This window comes from Sphaerodactylus townsendi, linkage group LG02 (genome assembly GCF_021028975.2).
Source record: "Sphaerodactylus townsendi isolate TG3544 linkage group LG02, MPM_Stown_v2.3, whole genome shotgun sequence".
Lineage (NCBI taxonomy): Eukaryota > Metazoa > Chordata > Lepidosauria > Squamata > Sphaerodactylidae > Sphaerodactylus > Sphaerodactylus townsendi.
Genome location: NC_059426.1, coordinates 156673212 through 156693326, shown reverse-complemented (window position 1 = coordinate 156693326; position 20115 = coordinate 156673212). Strand labels below are relative to the sequence as shown.

General features: G+C 43.9%; 1 protein-coding gene across 1 annotated transcript in view; it reads right to left on the bottom strand.

The window, feature by feature from the left end:
- The window catches only part of AK7 (adenylate kinase 7), a 44962-nt gene extending 25353 nt beyond the window's left edge, over positions 1-19609 (bottom strand). Inside the window, exons 1-9 of the mRNA XM_048483302.1 lie at positions 19496-19609; positions 16328-16507; positions 10920-11027; positions 8890-8996; positions 7625-7730; positions 6924-7007; positions 4979-5067; positions 3079-3169; positions 1798-1875 (exon numbers count right to left, since the gene is read on the bottom strand). Coding sequence (XP_048339259.1) covers positions 1798-1875; positions 3079-3169; positions 4979-5067; positions 6924-7007; positions 7625-7730; positions 8890-8996; positions 10920-11027; positions 16328-16507; positions 19496-19600 — 948 coding nt within the window. The 5' untranslated portion in view covers positions 19601-19609. The remainder of the gene's footprint in view (positions 1-1797; positions 1876-3078; positions 3170-4978; positions 5068-6923; positions 7008-7624; positions 7731-8889; positions 8997-10919; positions 11028-16327; positions 16508-19495) is intronic.
- Between the last annotated feature and the right edge of the window lie 506 nt (positions 19610-20115).

Genomic DNA, 20115 nt, shown 5'->3' with positions numbered 1-20115 from the left:
TAAGAGCTGAGGACTCTTAACTGATAAACCAGGTTTGTTTTCCCACTCCTACGCATGAAGCCTACTGGAGGACCTTGGGCCAGTCACAGCTCTCTTTGAACTCTCTCAGCCCCACCCACAGCTCTCTTTGAACTCTCTCAGCCCCACGCACGAGGTGCCTGTTGCGGGGAGGGGAAGGTTATTGTAAACCACTTACTGGAGACAAAAATGGGGTATAAAAATCAAATCTTCTTCTTCTGTTGCTACTTTTACATACTACTTCTCTGAACAAAGGGAAGTTGCTATTTGCATAGGAACCTCATGGACCATGCCAGATGTATATTGAGGGAAAATGATGCCTGGGGACAAAACCTTCTCCAGGTCCCATCCACCCAACCCCCATGCTTGAGGGGCAGGGGAGTGGCTCAGGGTGCCAAGCATTGCCCCCGCCTCCCGGCAGGCTGACTCCTGCCATCCCCAGGGGCTGGGGAGAGCGAAAGCTAGCCTGCACAGAGACCGGGGAGTGGGGCTTGGGGGCAATGGGCGACGCGGGTGGGCTCCATGGCTGCCTGCCTTTGAACTCCCCCTGGCCTCCCTGCAGGCCAGCTCCTGAGCCAGCCTACAGGGGGGCGGGGCTCAGTGGCGTGTGTGCACACTTTTTGGTCATGCGGGGGGTCACCTGGTGCCTCTCCACATGACCAAAAGGTGTGCGCCTAGGGACATGGGTGTCCCCATGTCCCTATAGACTGTACACCTCTGACCTCCTGCTCCTTTTACTGCCCCAGGTGTTTTCCTGTTGTATTTAGTGCACAATTTTACTGCTGCTTCTAAAAGACATTTTAAGACCATTACTGATCGTTCTGTTGTTGGTTTTACTGATGAATTGTTGGATTGCTGATTTACCTTGGAAGCCCCTGGCTGATCACTGAGGGGTAGGCAAATTTTAAAGAAATCATGCCCCATGATTGTTGTCTGAAGTGGTGCAGACAGAAAAGGGTTGTATTGTGATAGATTTCTCCAAAGAAGAGAAAATAATTCCCATTGCTGGAAGAGCCGCTTGAACTGGAGGAAGGCTTCTTAAGGTTGAATACCTCCCATCCTGCCACACTCCATTCCACATTTCTTATGAAGCAGTTAAGATTTCGGACAGTATACCACAAGAAAGAATTGATGTCATGTTACTGGATGTGACCAGATTTGTATGAATGAGGAGGAGCTCCCGGAAGGGAATTTAGTTGCCACCTGATCCTCCTTCAGTCTCTCAGAACCCCCTTGTCAAAGCTGCTGTGGTGCAGAATGTAACCAAATTCTGGCTCAGCAAGGCTCAGCCCACTTTCCAGTAATTCACAAGATAATGAAACAGAAAATTCAAGGAAAGTTAAGAAAAGCAAGGCATATAGTTCAGCGCAGTCCTAACGTATCCAAAATAACAAAGGCTATTTGATATTTAACAGCGATTACTTTCCCCAAATCCCAGTGTGCCTTCTGAAGAGCTTAATTTAACGCTTTTCCATTGGGCCTGCTTAGTGGGAGATTCCAGCAATGGCCTGTGGAAGCACGTTTATGTCTTTTGTAATGCAAATGTGATTGAGACAATTGTCCATATTCTATCACGCTGAATTTTACAAGGATTTCGGAAGTGATTTCTCAGGGACGGTATAAGAAACTAAAGGGGGAAGATGACAAAGATCACTTACACAAGCAGCCTTCTATTTGCCAATATCAACCCAGCGATCTTCATCGTGGAGCTGGTATGAAACGGGGCAGCCACCCTTCTTTGCTAGGGCATATTAAAAAAAAAGAAAAAGAAATACATACCGTTAAATCTTTACACAGGAAAGCATTTTCTTTTGGGACCTTCAGCGTTTTTCCTGGGCCAAGATGTTTGCTGATGCTCTGTCAAAAAACAAACAAACATGGGCTACATTTTCCATTCAGCGCTCATAAAAGATTAAATATACAGGGGAAAAAAAGATAACGCTTTATTAATTGTTTATGGCCATAAGGCCATAAAAACAAGAGACAAAGATGGAGCTGCTGGGTGCCAACAAAAACAGCACAGAACACGAAAAATAAAACGAACATTTGTGCAGAACTCTCTCTACCACACCACAGCACAACCCCTTGTTGAAAACTGCTGCAAAGTCTGGCAGTTGTCACATTCACAGTGGGCCACCTTCTTTGAAGTTAGCAGGATGAATCAGATGCGGTGCTGGAAGAAAAGGCGGGCATTACCTCTTCTCTACCTCCCACTTCTCCAAGGTGTCATCCGTATGCTTCTAAAGTAGTAAGAAGTCCCACCAGGAAACCTCAAGGGTTAAGGGACATGTGTGGATGAAAAGACGCACACCGTGAGTGACAGTATGGTGGATGGGAAAGCAAGTGGCACCCCCCCCCCCTTTTCTCCATCAACGGAGCCACTTGCGCCTACAGAAGCACCTCGGTCAGAACAAACAAGAGGGGTAGCTTTGTCCTTTTCCCCCTCCTCAGGGCAAGCTTATGTTTCCAAATGGGCTTATGTTTCCAAATGGGCTTTCTAATCCTCAACCTCACCTTTTGGAGGCTCACAGGTGGCTGCTGGGGGAAAGGAGAGGTAAGACATCCCACTCCCACCACCGCCTTTCACTTAGCAACTGACCCAAAATGTCCTTTTCAACTATCAAGGAATGTTGTCAAAGGTTTTCATGGCTGGAATCAACCGGCTGTGGGTTTTCAGAGCTGTGATCACTAGACCTACATTTTTAAGACATACATAGATTCTAAGACATACAGCAACACCAAAACAGAAGAGAAAGTAGGACTGTAAGCCATGGTTTTTCATTAGAATGACAGAGGATTAAAAACTTGAAGGTGTTTTCTCTCGTTTTAATATTTGCAGCAAGCTGTGCCTGGCTTGTGGGTGGGCATGCATAGCCTGCTTCATCAACAACATTAAGCCTGGGGTGGGGGGATTGCCTGATGCTGCTCACAGCTGCCATGAAGACAATTAAGCCAGCCAGGGATGCAGTCATCAAGAACTATTGGCTGAAGCCATTTTAACAAGCCTGGCCTTCAAGCACAAAGGTCTGAGAGGACCAGCAATGTCTCAAGCTCCTTTACCTTGACAATTTCACCCAGAGTCTGTATTGATTCATCCACTGCGACGAGATAGTAAACCCTTGGCCTGTGATCCGCTATATTCTGTAACACACTGTAGTGAGGCCAACAAGAGAGAGGCAAAACGTATCAAACACAGAGTCTTTGATATAATTTATATGACAATAAAGCAGCCCAAAATGACAATGAGGGTCAAAATAGACATGGCATCATGACTTTCCCAGCACAGGCACTGGGGGTCCAGATTGGATCAGGACTGTGACCTAAGGGAAGACCAACTTAAGCCTTCTCTCACCCATTCTGTTCTCTCAGTTTGAAATAGTTCACTGGAACTATTTGTCCTGCTTACCCTTTACTAGGATGGTGATCTGTATTTCTGTTCTAGTACAGCAAATAGAGACTTTGCAGAGCCATTTCCAGTCAGCAAAATAGCACAGAAAGGGAAGGTTTAAGTACCCTTCCCTCACATTGTGGGTCCCATCCAAATTAGGTCCACATGTACCGGCTCATTTTTGCTATCAAGTCACATCTGACTTACGGTGACCCCTGGTGGGTGTTCAAGGCAAGAGGCATTCAGATGTGCTTTGCCATTGCCTGCCTCTGTACCACAATCCTAGTATTCCTTGGAGGCCTCCTATCCAAATACTAGATAGGGTCGACCCTGCTTAGCTTTTGGATCAGGTTAGCCTGGGCTATCTAAATCAGAGCTATATATCTGCTAGTTAAAGAGGGGGGTGGGTGAGGGGAGAGGAGAGGAGAGGAGAGGAGCTTATTGTCAAATCAGGGAGACTCTGGTGAAAATCCCCATTTGCTTGCTAGCCATAATCCAATTACTGTAATATAATCTAGAAGGATACTTAATGGCTCCAAAATGCTGACGCCATGATAGGAAAGTGAATGGGAGTCTAGTGAAATATGTTGCAAACTCACATTAACTTCCACACACTGGACAGTGCAGAGCTATACTATGCTGTGCACTCTGGCATTTCACTGATCTCCCCCATTTCCCTCACCCTGCACACTTTTGCTTTCTCAAGCAAACAAAAGAAATACGTTTGGGATGCTTTTTGTTTCTGAAGTACGTGATGGTACAATGCTGCATTTGTGTAGATCAGGGGTAGGGAACCTGCGGCTCTCCAGATGTTCAGGAACTACAATTCCCATCAGCCTCTGTCAGCATGGCCAATTGGTTCCCTACCCCTGGTGTAGATGAATAGACTGGGCCTCTTGGGGAGGGGTTTTGGGGGAGATATGCAGATGTTCATAATGGTGGATTGTGCCTTGGCTTGTGGCCTCCATTTTCAGTGCAAACTTTTCCAAATGCAAAAAGACGGAAGGGATGTATTTCTGAGGGCAGGAACTTTGAACACAAATGTTTGCAACTTCTGACTGTTCCCCCCAATGCAGAAAATCTTGAATGTGCAACACAGCCAAACAGCTGGAAGTCAAGATCAGAGAATCACGAGAAACAAGGGAGGCAGGTTTTCAAAAAGAAAATCACGACTGCAACGACCAGTCAGCAGAGTGAATGGGGATACACAAGCACATCACTAGAGCATTTTGAAGGGAGGCATGCAGACAAAAATGACGGGAAATGACTGGATCGACAATGCAGAAAATACGGGTAAAGTGCCGCATGCAGAAAAGGACAATGAAAGCTCAATTTATTTAATATTGTGAGGCAACATTCATTTTCCAAAATATTTCTTAAAAAGGATGCCTTTTTAAAAATATTGGAATGGCCAAACTTCTTAGAAAGCTGGACTAATAGGCATCAGTCTGGGTAGGTACAATTCTGATGATCATTGATAATTGCTGTTGATTTCTATTATGCTTAAAATTAATATTCATTAGGACTGAAACATCCTGGAGGGGGAACACAGCTAACGCGTACCATACTTACGCTGCCAAGTCTTGAATGTGAATGGTTGGGAGAAAATTTTTTCCATCACCGAAATATGGTATTGCAGGAGTCTCACCAAGCCAAGACAACTGGAAATGATTACAGAGGACTTTAGAGTTGTGACATTAGTATGATTTCTGAGAAATCTGTCTCTTAAGTGGCCTGGCTCACCCGCTGGAAGGGTCAAGCTAATGGCACATTTTATAGGATATGGATTATACTGTTCTGTAAAGTCCTGTACATACACTTGAAAATTTACCAATACATCTTCTTCCTTCAGTAGATTGTAAGCCACCATGTTGGCAATATCTCTGTTCTGTGCCACACCTGTCATATCTGAAATTTAAAAGCAGGAGGATTCGAGCCCTGTTATCAGACAGCAGACTTGGACCTCATGTGTTCAAGTTCAGCCTCTACAACAGGGTCACTGTGTAGAATTGTGTAAGTCTTAAAGCCCCCTCCTTCATTTGTCATACAACAATTTAAACACCGTGCATTCCACAGCTTCCTTCCCTCTTTTGGCTCTGTTGCTCACTTCTATCATTCTACTCTCTTTCATCCTCCATCATCATTTATTTGCGACAGTTTAACTGATTATGTCAAGTGGGGGGGGGGGGGTCTGTTCCCTTTCCACCCTTCTGTTCCACGCAGTTTCTGCCTCTCTGTTTGCCGTTTTCACAGCAACCACACACTGGGTTGTCATCTTTGTCAAGCATCCACTACTACCCCCAGGTCCGTTTCTGGTTGGTTTAGCGCTCCTATTGTAAAATAATTTCTTATTGTTGGTCTTGATGTCTTTAGCGATATGACCCTTGAAATATGTCACTCAAAATCCTTCTTTGCATTTCTGCTTGTATCTCCTTTGTACAAGTTTGTATCTGCTTTTGTTTGCCTGGTTTGGGCAAGCCTTCCAGATTCTGAAGGAAGCCCTCCCTCTCCCTGTCCTCCAATAGCTTTATTCAGCTTGCACAAGAATCAAATAATAAAACCTTGATGCCTAGGCAAATGGAATGTTGCATCCCTATTAATGATATTCCAGAGGCTGATCCAATCAGGCTGGATGAACCACAAGCCGGCCCCCATGCTCTGAACCTAAGCTATATTCCTAACAAAAGGACAGTCATTCAGTTTTGTTACAGAAGATCTGCCTTGGTGGATGAGATCAAAACATCCATCAATAACAGCATTGGGTTTGCAACCTAGCTAACCACTAAATGCTCACAAATTTGTTAACGTATTAAATTCAATGCTTTAAAAAAATGCACTGCAATGCTCTCATCCAAGGAGGCATCCACACAGAAGCATTGCCCTGTCATGAGGGCAGGGCCAGAAGCATCAAATGGCAGAAGTACAGGTAGGAACAGCATCTACAGTTCACCCCCATTCCTGCTTTTTGCTGCCCTGAACACCCACTCCCACCTTCTTCCTGTCAACAGCTGCGTAAGTGATTTCTCTGAGACCCTTTACTGCCCAGAACCCAACCCCTTTTCTTCTCCCTACTGAGCCGTGCCACAGTGAGGAAAGGAAATATCCCTCTAAAGGGCTGGAGGGGGCAGAGATGTGGAACTTGGCTCTGCCCCCATAGCTACAGGGGAGCAGTCAGACAGATGCTTCACCTGCAGCTACTCGTCAGTTTCCCTATTTATCTTTTGCCCTCAAGTCGCACAACTGACTTATGGCAATCCCTGGTGAGGTTTTCGAGGCAAGAGACATTTCGAGTTGGTCTGCCATTGCCTGCCTCCTCCTTGGATCCTGCTATTCCTTGGAGGTCTCCCATCCAAATACTTGCCAGGGTCAACCCTGCTTGGCTTCTGAGATCAGATTTACATCTTCTCTGGAGCAAAAGGGAGACAATGGAAGCCAGCCAATCAGGAAGAGACTGGGCACAGCGCTGTCCATTTTCCCTTACTTTGGATGTTTCAGCTGTCCAAGCATACTCAGTTACCTTAAAAAAGTAGTGAAAAATTCTTTCTTCCATTCCATACTGGACACCTGAAGCTACAACATACGTTGCAAATTTGGCTTTGTTCTAGAGAAGAAAAAAAGCATTTTACAACCTGTGCTAGAGAAGAAAGAAAAAAAGCATTTTACAATTCATCCCACACAACTATAGTTATATTCTTATTGCCATTTTTCCATGATGAAATGAAAGCAGAAGAACAGTGAAATGGAAACACTTGGAAGTGTCCTCTGTCTGTCCTTTTTCCCTCCCCGTTCACTCACTCACTCTTTCATTTATGCAGATCCAAAAATGCTTCTCCAAAAGAGTGCATTCCTATCCCCTCTCTTTGGTGTCATCCTATTTAATGCCAATTTTCAATGTCTTTTGTAAATATAATCTGCTTCACAGAGAGAAATCTATCTCACTGTGACACACTTCTGAAGATGCCAGCTACAGACACAGATGAAACATTCAGAGCTAAAACGACCAGACCACAGCTACACAACCGGGAAAACCCACAACAGCTAGTACATATAGGTTAATTGCATGTCTTCCAGAGTAAGGGACTACAGGAATTCCCACTCATCCCGAACTGTGTAAGTCCATAACTTATCTGAGGGTCATGAGTTTGACACACTCCAGCAAAGTAAAGCATCCAGGATCTTTCGCTATTGCCATAGATAATTTCCCCTAGTAATACTCACAGTTTTCCCAAGTTTGAGAATAACTTTTTCAGCATTGATGTGGTTCATGAAGTTCGGGTGAGGTTTTCTTCGGCGATAGTCTTCTTCCGTGAAAGGTATTTCTGGACTTCAATCTCTGGCAGGGAGGGAACCAAGCTATTTTTTTTTAAAAGTGACCTTTGGAATTAATTAATTTATGCTTTTCAAGGAATTATGCTTTCTAAGGCTGCTTCCAACACCAGGATTTTTTCCTTGAGAGGACAGCTGGATGCCTGCACTTTACATGGCAGCTTCCAGATGTGCTTTTACTGTGCTCTCACACACGGATGAATCGCCAGCATTAAGTGTAGGGAGAAGGGCAGAGCTAAGCTTCATCTTCAGAAAGACAGTACTAAGCTTTTCATTCTCTCCAGCACTTTAGAAGGCTTTTTTTTTCCTGTGCAGGTTGAAGGCCCCTTCCTCACCTGCAGAATAATACACTTGCGATCCACTTTCAATGCCACTCGTGGTGTGGGTTTTACTGCAAGGAATATGCAACGAATCACACTTTTCAAACAATTGTGGAAGTGGACTGAAAGTGCATTATTCCGCATGTGTGTAGCAGAAGAGGACCCTTCAAGACATACTTTCGGGACCCACTTTCAATGTATCTTTTGCAGCTGGACGTATTGTAAAGCGAACAGCAAAAATCCACTTTTTAAACAATTGTGGCAAGTGGGAGTTGAAAGTGCCTTATATCTTCATGTGTGGAAGGGATACAGAAGTCCCTTTTAACAGGGGCCAGCCCAGCGAAAGAAGAAAGCGGGAGTTGCTGGGCTGTAGTGGGACAGTGTGAGGGTGTGGACGGCAGGGAGAGGAGGAAGGGCATTCAGACACCAGCTCGGCCAACTTCCGCTACGCTTACTGCTACTTCCATAGTGAGAAGCACCATTCCCTGCCCTATGAGGAAAAAGCCAAAATGATTTTTTTAGCGACAGTAGTTCTGATCGATTTTGATATTTTTTATCTGAGCACCGGCATTTAACTGAAAGTCATAGTTTGCATAAATGCCAATAACTGGAATTCATGCAAACTTTCTGCCCTAAAGGCAAACGGTTATTTTTTTAAGTGGACAGAAAAGTCAAGGCTTCGGCAGCCCTTCTTCCAATTTTGGAACTATCCCAGACCATTCCCATAACTGAGATTTCCCCATACCATCAAGATTTCAGCAAGGTAAATCTGTGGGCTACTTTACTGTATCACACAATGGAATATATCAAAGCCGCCACTCTCTCGCCTAACCACTCTCATCCGGATCAAGAGGTTTTGCTTCAGCCCAGGCCAACGATGGTGGATAGTGAATGAACACTCCTTTCTGCTTCTCAAAATTGTTTCGAGCATCCTCATGCAGGGCGCACAATATTCCAATCACCGAGCGACTCTGCTAGTATTACAAAGCTTAATTTCTGCTTAACCAGCGAAGACAAGAGGGCCAGCGATAGATGTACGGTTAAGAGCAGTAGACTCTAATCTGGAGAACAGGGGATTGATTCCCCACTCCTCCACAAGAGCGAATTGGATTTGCTTATCTGGTGAACTGGATTTGCTTCCTTGCTCTTACAAATGAAACTTGGTGGGTGACTCCTCACAGAAGAGAAAGGTGGGGTATAAATCCAAACTCTTCCTCTTCTTCCATCCTGGGCAGAGTTACACCCTTTAGCTTATCTTGGGATAACATTGTAAACTTGTCTAGAAAAACAGGCCCTTGACTTCCCTCAAATTAAAATTTATGTCATGTATATAATTCGCAGTGCTAAGTGTCTTGATGTGCGCTCTAAGATTAGCATGCACATATCAAAGTATCTCTCTTGTGGGGTTGGGGTTTTTTTGGCAACCCTTCTCTCTATATGGAGTTAGGGTGTGGGGTGGCTTGCGGAGTTGCAGAAGCACTGTCGCGTTAAAGAGAGCAGTTGTGTACCCCTCCTCAGTGCTAAATTCAGAAACCTAGGTTCCATGACACAATCCCATAAACAGTTATTAGTTCTGCCCTTTGGAATCTGAAGAGTCCTTGAAGGGAGGGGTATTATAAACCAAAGAAACCATTTTCTTTGAGTTTTAATCAATCTGCCTCCCCACAGAGCTCTACGGGGCTCCCCACAGGGTTCTTCCCCAGATGGGCAGGGGGGAAAGGGGGGAATTAAGATTGGGAACAAAAAGAATCACTATCACCTGACCCAAATCCTTCCCTTCTAGAATACTGTCTGAGGTTCAGTAAGACCTGTCCCTCCTCAAAGTGGGTCTTTTTAAAATTCATTTTACAACATTTGCATCCTTCCTTTCTGCCCTTATAAGGGCCACCAAGGCAGCTAACAATTTAAAACGTACATGATAAATCACATTTTAAAACCATTAAAATCAACCTCACACTCACATAATTAAGAAGCAGATTTGAGCAACATTAATATTAAAAAAAAAATACGCCCGAATCACTTGGATTTAGGGGAACAAAGGGATTGGCTGAGGATACATTAAGTTGAAATAAAAAATGTCTTCAATTGCTGGCAAAAGACGGCAATAGAAGGGGACAAATATCCCTGGGGAGAGAGTTCAAGCACTTTGGCATCATTACCAAGAAGGTCCTTTTTCTGGCTGCTACCCATCTAATGTCAGAAGACTGGGAAGTGCAAAAGCTATTCCAGTGAAGGTGACCAATTATAGTCGAAGGCAGGTCTATCATGAAACGGTGGTGGTCCTTCAAGTATGCTGATCCCAAACCCTTTAAAGGTCAACACAAGCATTCTGAATTGTGCAAGGAAACAAACTGGTAGCCAATGTAGACAGACCAAGATCGCAGTGATATGGTCTCTATGACCCACTCCAGTCATCATCATGGCTACAGCATTCTGTGCCAACGCTGGAAGTTTTTCAAACATATCTGCTACAAGGACGCTGTAAGAAGCCCTGAATCTAATCTAGATGTCACAAGGGCAAGCACCACAGTGGCCAGATCTTTTCTGCCCAGGAAAGGCCACAGCTGGCTTACCAGTCAAAGCTGAGAGAAGGTATTCCTGGCCACAGATGCTACCCACTTACAGGACAATGAGCATGCTCAGTCCTTCGGAGATAGCTTTATGTGCTTTTAACCACTTTACCAGTTGCTGTTTCTCTGGATACCTGGACTGACCAATAATATGGAGAAATCCCTTTTTTGTCTGAGGGTGCCCTATTACAACCATTGTTAGATAAATACAAAGCAATTTTGGGACCTGTGAAAAGGGTATATGTATCAGAGCTCTGTCCCCTGCCTTTTTTAGACACCAAAGAAATTGTTCCAACCTGTAGCTGCCCAAGTTGCTTCTTCAATCTGGCTTTCATCTTCAGTGATGTTATAAATTATGACATCACACTCTTTCAGGCGGACTAGCAGCTCATCTCGAGAAGGTCTCTAAAAACAAGAACGAAAAGCCTGGGAGAAGGAACTGCTGTCTTCATATTTCAACGTTCCAGTTTTAAGTTCCAATTTCCAGACTTAAAGTAGACCTGCACAGGTAGCTACAGTGAATACTAGAATTTCTAAGGCCAATTTCAAAGTTGCTTGAAGTGTTCAGTAGAGAATGTGGCTTATCTATAACATTTTAGATGTATAAACACAGAACAGCTGGTTTCAAAATCAGAGTCTCACTGCCCAAGCAAAGCTGCAGGTGAAAAGGCTAGGTGCCTTTTTTCTGATGTGTAACCTTTGTACACACAGAAAGATTTGACAGAAGGGCATGTCTTTCAAACAACAACTTCGGCCCTGTTTAGGTTACTATTTATACCTCTTGAGACTTCACTCCACACGTCCTGCTCGATGTATGAAATGGCTCTTGAATGTATTTTTACTATTAATTATACACACACAAGTTTGTGAATTGATGGCCAAGTTTTTACTAGAAATTATATATCTGCAGCGATGCCTCTGGAAATTTTTTTAATTTTGCCATACACCTTGTTAAGGTATGTCTCCCATTATTATTTTCCAGAATTGTCTTTAAATTTCTTGTTTCTTTTTGTATCCTATGTGTATCGTCCTATATGCCAATAAAGGCTCGGAAATTAACAGGAAATTAACAGGATAAACACACACACAATATTTTTGTAATTTCTATTTTATTATTAATGTATTTTAATTCCCTTAATTTATACTTATCTTTTCTCCCCAATGGGGACCCCTGCCAGTTGCTACTGTTCTCCTGCCCCATTTTGTCTCTTTGGGCTGGTATATGACTTGCCCACCCTGCCAAGCTTCCATGGGACAGTGGGAATTCCCAAATCTGGTCTCCCATTTACCACAGCACCCACTGCAGGAGCCAGGGAGGCTTATCTGGTGAACCAGATTAAGCCAGCACCTGCAACATGCCACAGCCGGGTGAGACCTTTGGGCTAGTCACAGTCTCTTTGAAGCCTCTCAGCTCCCCACCCAGCACTTCACAGGTGTTTTCGTTTTGTGGAGGTTTTAAAAGTATTTGTAAACTCCTTTGAGTCTCCTAACAGGAGAGAAAGGGGGGATATATATCCATCTCTTCTTCTTCTACATATTATGCCACCCTGGGCAATCATCCTTTCAACAGATGCTGAAAAGTACCAAGTACTTTATAGTCATTATCTCAGCTGTCATTCCTATAAACCTGCAAGTGCTACTTCCACTTTACAGAGGAAGATCTGAAGGACAACTCAGCGAGGCTGTAGCTGAAATTGCATTTTGACAAAGCTCTGCCGTACCCAAGAGTCTACATAACAGATGGCGCTGCTCCCTATTCCACAGCGAGCTTTTCAGAGACATTAGCAAAAATGATTTTGGGTTCTCAAATTTGACTAGGACACATAACTAAAAAGGTGTCTCATTAATCCTTGGAATGTATGACAAGAAATTAAAAAAAGCACCAACTGCTAAGCAGGACTGGTGGGCTATACAAATAAAATGTCTGTAGCTGGGGTCAAAGGCTTTCACAATTAAATGCCAATTTAAATACCTAAAATTCACAGGAGTTTCAATAAAACTCTGGTATAAGAAAGCTTCCTACTGGCATTTCTGAAAGTGCTTTAAATATTTTCGTGATAATTGGCATGCTTATCAACAATCCATAATGTTTCTGCAGTTCAAACAATGAACACAAGAACATAAGAAAGGTTTCTGCTGATTCAGGGACCAGAGTCCACTAGTCCAGCATCTTCCAAGAAAGTGGCCCACTGATGGTTTTCAGAGCTCTCACATTTAGGATGTGGTGCCAATGGCTCTGCTGCTGCCGTTTATGCTGCTGCTCGAGCACCTGGTCTGCTAAGGCATTTGGTAATCTCAGATCAAGGAGGACCAAGATTGGTAAGCCATAGATTGACTTCTCCTCCATAAATCTGTCCAAGTTCTTTAAAGAACGGGCTAGTGGGCCATCACCACCTCCCATATGCTATTCCGGTGTCACCAAATCACACATTGCATGAAGAAATGCTTCTCTTTATTAGTCCTAATCCCACCCTCCCCATGATTTTCTGCCAATGAATTCCTGGAGCCTTATATTGTGGAGAAAGAGAGAAAAATTTCTCTCTGTCAACATTTTCTACCCCATGCATAATTTTATAGTCTTCATCATATCCCCCCTCAGACATGTCCTCCAAACTAAAGAGTCCCAAATGCTGCAGCCTCTCCTCACAAGGAAGGTGCTCCAATCCCCCAATGGTTTTCGCAGGTCCTTTATTAGGAAGCGGGGCACTAAATAATTAAAATACAGAGGACCATAATGATTTACTGCACTAGCATAAATCTGTGAACGTCATGCTCAGAATTCTGGGAAGTGTTCACCTCTATCATTTCACTTTCTGTAAAGCAGAACAATCTTTACCTGTCCTTTACCTTGCATACAGGTTATTCTAGCATCCCCTCTGCTATAGCTTAGCTTAAAATTTCCTTTCCTTTTGTAAAGAGCCATATTTGGTTCCACGCTAAATTGCATTTGATTCCTAAATTGGAGCCTACTACATGGGCTTTCGGCAGCCGCTTTGTTCTTGAGGTAGTATGAGTTTTGAATAAAATTTTGTAAATTGATTTCCTTTGCTGGGCTGTTTCTGCAGTACTGTGTGGTGTACTGTAAACTCCTTTGGCTCACCGGTGGAAGTGGTACATTGCAGGATGTGTGGGCTATGAGCTGAGCTGGAAAGTAACTCCTGAGGTGGGATTCCTGCCTCCTTGGCACTCCTGCTTCTTAAAAACAAATTTCTTGATGTGTTTTCCCTAAACTGAATTCCCTGAACTTTGAAGTGGAAAACTTACTTCTTCCATTCCTTCCTGGAGGGAGGGAGGGGCTGGTGCAATTCGTAATTTCTACTGGCTTCGGGCTCCCTTGGTGGGTGGGGACCTCAAGCAGGCTGAGGAAAACCTCCTCCCCTGGAATTTCACACATCTAGCTGTGCAACTTTGTGATTGCCTGGGGCCCTCGTAGTAAACCTGGTGATGCACTCCACCTCTACCTTCTGCTTTTGCACTTTTTTTGTGCTGTAAAACCGGTAAATCCCTCATGAGCTGAAGGGAAAAGGGCGGAGGGAGTGACATTTTCGTGATTATCATGAAATTCTGTTCCGGGCTGGTACAGATTCTCACTCCGAGTCCAGTATTCTGAAAACCCACACAGCCAGCTTGCTTCAGAACAGAAGCTCATCCCTGCTTTACAAAGCATCAGAACTGTCACTGTTCCTGCAGTGGGTGTATGTGTATATATCCAAAGTCTGCCCTAGTAACTCTCTAAATCAGGGTTGTTGATCCTACGAGCCATGGCAATATTATAATATAAAACGTGATTTGTTGGCCAGGCCCTGTAGTGTGTATATGTGTGACTATCTTGGCTGGCAAGCCCGTAGCAGGCTCGTGGTGATTTCCTCAGCTTGAGGGGGTTTATCAGGCCCGTGAACCAGCTGAGGTAACACCCTCCCTCCCCCCCAAAATCTGGCCTGGCAAACCTGGAAGCAGGGGGCGGGGCAGTCCTGGATTAACCATTAAGCCAAATAAACACATGCATAGGATCTCAAGTAAAGAGGGCCCCACAGAGGTTTTTTTTTAATTCCTCATCTCTGCTAAGTATTGAAGCAGATTTGTTACATCAGATTGATTTGGAGGATATAATCAAAGACTTTGCAATTTAAGAGTCGCAGAAAAACTTTTGTAGTATGTTATAGTACAACAGTAAACATTACTTCATGTAACTTAAAAGGCTACGCATCTTCAAGTTAAGAAAGCAATGGAATAGGGGTTTTGTTCATACAAATAATAATATTTATTCATTAGAATACATGTATATTACAATGTACTATTGCTTTTATTTCAGATTACATATATAGTATATGGCATACCAAGCAATCTTTCAGTGTCACTCATAGTCCTTTTCAGAACTCCTCAACGACCAGCAGGGCTCCCTCGTGCTGCCCAGACTGCAAACCTCCTCCAGCAGCGAACAACTGGTGCACACAACACGTCTTACCATGGCACAAGGAGCAGATGGTCCCGAACTGGGAGAATCGCAGCCTTCCAGACATTCTGCTAATTCTGCTGTGTAGTCCACCACATGCCCATGTGCAGAGCTGTAGCTCCATGAATGACCCTCCAGGGTCTCGATTCCCGAGGAACCAGGCCTTATTTACCCTCTCTGCTGCCCATGCGGTGGAGGCTCATCTGCAATTCCGATTAGCCCGTCTTCAAAAATACCCCAACACACTGCCCATTAATCTGAAAGTGCTTAGGCCTGCCTAGTTCCTGAGCTCTCTCAGCCCCACCTACCTTACAGGGTGTTTGTTGTGAGGGGGGAAGGGAAAAGAGTTTGTAAGCCCCTTTGGGTCTCCTATAGGAGAGAAAGGGGGGATATAAGTCCAACTCTTCTTCTTCTTAAATTGAGGTAAATGGCAGATGGCGAAAGGTGGCCTTCTTGTAGTTTGTGACTGGGGTTCCCCTTCAGTTTTTTTCAGCCAGAAAGCTGGAAGCCTGAGTGATTCTCACATGGTAAGTGTAAGATGTAGCCCAGCTCTGAGCCACAAACTGACTCATCCCATTGTTTCAGTGGAACTTCATCACAACTATCAGGGGGATGCTATCTAGGTGATTGAGATGCATTCCTAACTCAATGTACCTGCTGGAAACTATGTATCAAAGCTGCTACAAGATATATGTAATCAGCCTGCTTTATGTTACCAGTGTCATTTGGGGCATTTTTTCTTTGATCTACTTTATGGCTTCACATGCTCTGTAGATAGCTGGGCTTCCCCGACACGCTGGTTTAATGAGATACAGCGTTGTTTCCATTGCTCTGTGGGGGCAGGATGCCAGGTGGCTCGCTATCACTATATGTCGCCAACCTTGGGGCTCCTCAGCTCTGCAAACTCTTTCTTTCAAACTTATTGGGAAAACGGGAGGGGGACTGACAACGGGGATAAAGGGGATGGCAAAGGCCAGGTTCGCCAGAACTGGATTTGCCAAGCTTTGGTGCTCTGAGCTTATCAATAAAAGCTGCTGATCGACAACACAGAGTCCGTTTAGTGGCTTAGGGTTCGAGACCTAACAACAACTCACTTTCCCCAGGTTACGTCTGAAATTTATCGGAAGCTCTCATGACAGTGTGGTATATGATGCCAACTTTATTTTTGTCATTTCCTACCATTTGAAAAAAAGCCATTAAAGTGGCTAGATTAACTTGGCATTTTAACAAATGTAACCACTTCAATACTCACAATGTATATTTCTTGAGCAAAATCTGTTTTCCCACTCTCTGTCTCTGAAACCGTTCCCACTATTTGGTATATTCCTTCCTTTGGTTTAGCTGATAGAAGTTCTGATCGAGGTTCATCTTCTTCTTCCTCTTCCTCTGTAACTTCTTCCAGAGCTGCTCCAACAACACAGGTGGACAAGTACTAATAATTGACAAGGAAGAAACACATCAGATAAAAGGAACCCAATTCAAATTGACATAGTCAATGATATCCATGTTCCTGCTTCAATAGCATCTTTTTTAATTTCTTACCTGTGGAACAGGATAATATGTCACCACACAGCAGCCTGCTAGCCAGAGGGATGGCTAAAGGTCAGATAGCCTTCCAGTGCAATCCTAAGAACAGTCACACCTTCCTACATCCATCGACTTTATGGGACTTGGAAGGTGTAACTCTGCTAAAGACTGCACAGAAGAAGGGGGGTGCACCAAGACAAAATGAAGGCAAGAGTTGATGCAGATGAAAACTTAATATTTAATATTTTTTACAACCCCTACACATTTTATGGGTAGTTTCATCGAGTGGCATCTTTCAGATTCTTTTTAAGTAATGTCCCAGGTACACATTACAACATTTTTATTTTAATTATTCAGGAATTTGGTTAATTGCCTTTGTTTAGGATTGCATCGCTCAGATCAATCCTGTCCTGCCCTGCCTCAATCTTTGCCTCTGATTCTGTTTCTTCACCATGACCCTTTCAGGTTGCTTCTACGCTACCGGTAACTATTTATGTCTGGCAAATGCAGATGACATTGCCAATTTGTTTCATTCAGTGTTTTCTGGATATTTTTTTTCCAGATCTGATTTGTGGACATTTTTTTCACTGCAGTATCCATCTAGTTTACTAAAAAAAGAGCTATTAAGACTTTCTGGACCAACTGTTTTTTAAAAAAAACTTTCCCTCTCAGCTGTTTTAAAACAGCTTCTGCAGTTAAATAATTAAATCAGCTCACTTTGGAGTTTTGTTCAACAAATCCTTAATTTGGTCTCCCTCTAACCCAAAACTTTAACTACAGCTGTTCCATTTTGCAACAAAAACAATACTTTGTACATTTTTCTCGTGTTATTTATTATCATAGTTGTGCAATTATAAAATTAAATTAATGAAAATGTTAAAAAAATAATTTGGAATCACTTTGGCTTCAGAGATTTCCCTCCTCCCTCTTAAGAATAATGGAAATCATTAAAGACATACTCAGGAAAAAAACTGATATGAAATAAAAGGAAACATTTATAAGAACAATTTGCAAGAAGTAGTATGTTTGATCAAGACTGACTTACAAATAATACATAGTAGTGCTATCCTACTAACCAAGAAACCAGGAGATTGAGACTAGGAAGAGCAGCCATGGAGGAGCTAGAAAAGATTAAGAACATAAGAAAGAGCCTGCTGGATCAGACCAGAGTCCATCTAGTCCAGCCCTCGCAGCCCATCTAGTCCAGCTACTCGCAGTGGCCCACCAGATGCCTTTGGGAGCTCACATGCAGGATGTGAAAGCAATGGCCTTCTGCTGCTGCTGCTCCTGAGCACCTGGTCTGCTAAGGCATTTGCAATCTCAGATCAAAGAGGATCAAGATTGGTAGCCATAGATCGACTTCTCCTCCATAATTCTTCTCCTCTCCAGATTCTTAAATTTAGATATGTCATTGGTAATCAAGATCAAATTAATTCATGCTATAGTATTCCCTGTTACCATTTATGAGTGTGAAAACCGGACAATAAAGAAAGCCAACAGTAAGAAACTAGATTCTTTTGATATGCGGTGTTGGAAGAGAGTCTTGCGGAGACCACAGACTACTTAAAACCAAAAAACAAACCACCACCAACAACAAATATGTGGGTTCTAGATCAAATCAAGTCTGAATTGTCCCTAGAGAAGTTAAAATAAGTAAACTGAGGCTATCATAATTTGGTCACATTAATGAGAAGACAAAAATCACTGGAAAAGAAAATAATGCTGGGAAAAGTTGAAGGCAGCAGGAAAAGAGGAAGATCCAACATGAGATGGACTGACTCTACAAAGGAAGCCGCGGCCCTCTGTTTGCAAAACCTGAACAAGGCTGTTAATAGGATGTTTAGGAGGACCTCTATTCACAGGGTCACCAAGAGTCAGAAGCAACTTGACACCACTTAATACACAAAGCACATAGTGGGCATTACTGGATTTCTGTAGAAATACAGCACTGTAGTACACTGCAAGGAACCACTGTGATGATGGAAAGGGAGCATAGATACAGTGGGGACTGGGAAGCAATCCAGAATTCCAGTGAAGGCAGCAGGCATGTTTGAACTGCCCCTTTAGGAACATATACTGTCTTTTCTCCAAGGAGCTTACAGTCCCTCTCTCTTCCATTTCCTCTCCAGAGCAACCCTGTGTCATATATGAGCACAAGATGACAGCCACCTTGGTGTAGTGGTTAGTGTAATGTGGTGGGGGCAGGGGGGTCAGGATATAAATGTAATAAAATAAATATTAGACTAAGACCTGGGAGAACTGACTCCCACTCTGCCATGGAAACTCCCTGGGTGACCTTGGGTCAGTCTAACCCAGTGGTTCTCAACCTGTGGGTCGCGACCCCTTTGGGGGTCGAACGACCCTTTCACAGGGGTTGCCTAAGACCATCAGAAAACACATATTTCCAATGGTCTTAGGAACTGACACACAAATAATTTTATGGTTGGGGGTCACCACAACATGAGGAACTGCATTAAAGGGTCGCAGCATTAGGAAGGTTGAGAACCACTGGTCTAACCTACCTCTCAAGGATCTTTTGAGGACAGAACAGAGGAGGGAAGAACAAGATAAGCTACTCTGGGTCCTCATTGGGGGAAAAAAAGGTGGGGTATACAATGAAGTGAACAAATATTGTATTCATTATATTGTTTTTATCCTGCCCTTTTCCAGTGAGCTCAGGACAGCAAATGCAGATCTCCCTCCCATCATCTTATCTTCACAATACCAACCCTGTGAGGGAGGCTAGGCTGCCAGAGCATGCCAGTTCCAAAGTCCCGCAGGGTCGAATAGGAATTTGAACCCAAGTCTCCACCACCCCAAATCTAATCACGATCCAACTTTTCCATCCTCCTCCCCTGCCCGCGGGTTCCCCATCTCCAGCCGCCCCACTCACTTTCCCGATGTTGCGGCCGCCAAAAGAGTCCAGCCGGCTCAGAAAGATCCTCTGGCAGCGAATGATCTCTTCAGCCTCCACGATCGCCTCTTCTTCCTCCGACATGGCGGCAGTTTACAGGGAAGCGGACCGTTGCTAAGCAACCAAAGCACGCGCCTGAGTCCGAGGGGGAAAGGAAATAGGGACTGTTTAAGAAATGAGATGCGGGTGAACCACCCCTCTGGGCGGGGTTTATAATCCTTGTGGGCGGGACTAACGTTTAGCCCAGCGAATGGAGAATCTACCGGGCAGACCTGGGGGGCGTGGCTTTCCTTGCAGGAGGCGCATTCCATGTCATTAGGATCTCTGTTATTCTACTGCTTCTGTCGAAGAGAGCTGTGTGAACAGTTAAGTTGTGAGCATCCAGGTGGAGCCCAGAATTTCAACAGTTCTCCAGACGACACAGGTCAGTTTTTCTGGAGAAAATAACTGCTTTGGAGGGTAGACCCGTTATTGCGCATTGAAATTTCTTCCCTTACCTATCCTTGACCTTCCTACTTTTCACCCCCAAATCTGGAATTTCCCAACCCAAAGCTGCCAACCCTATAGGGATGGCAAAATATCTCCAGCCTTCCTTGTCC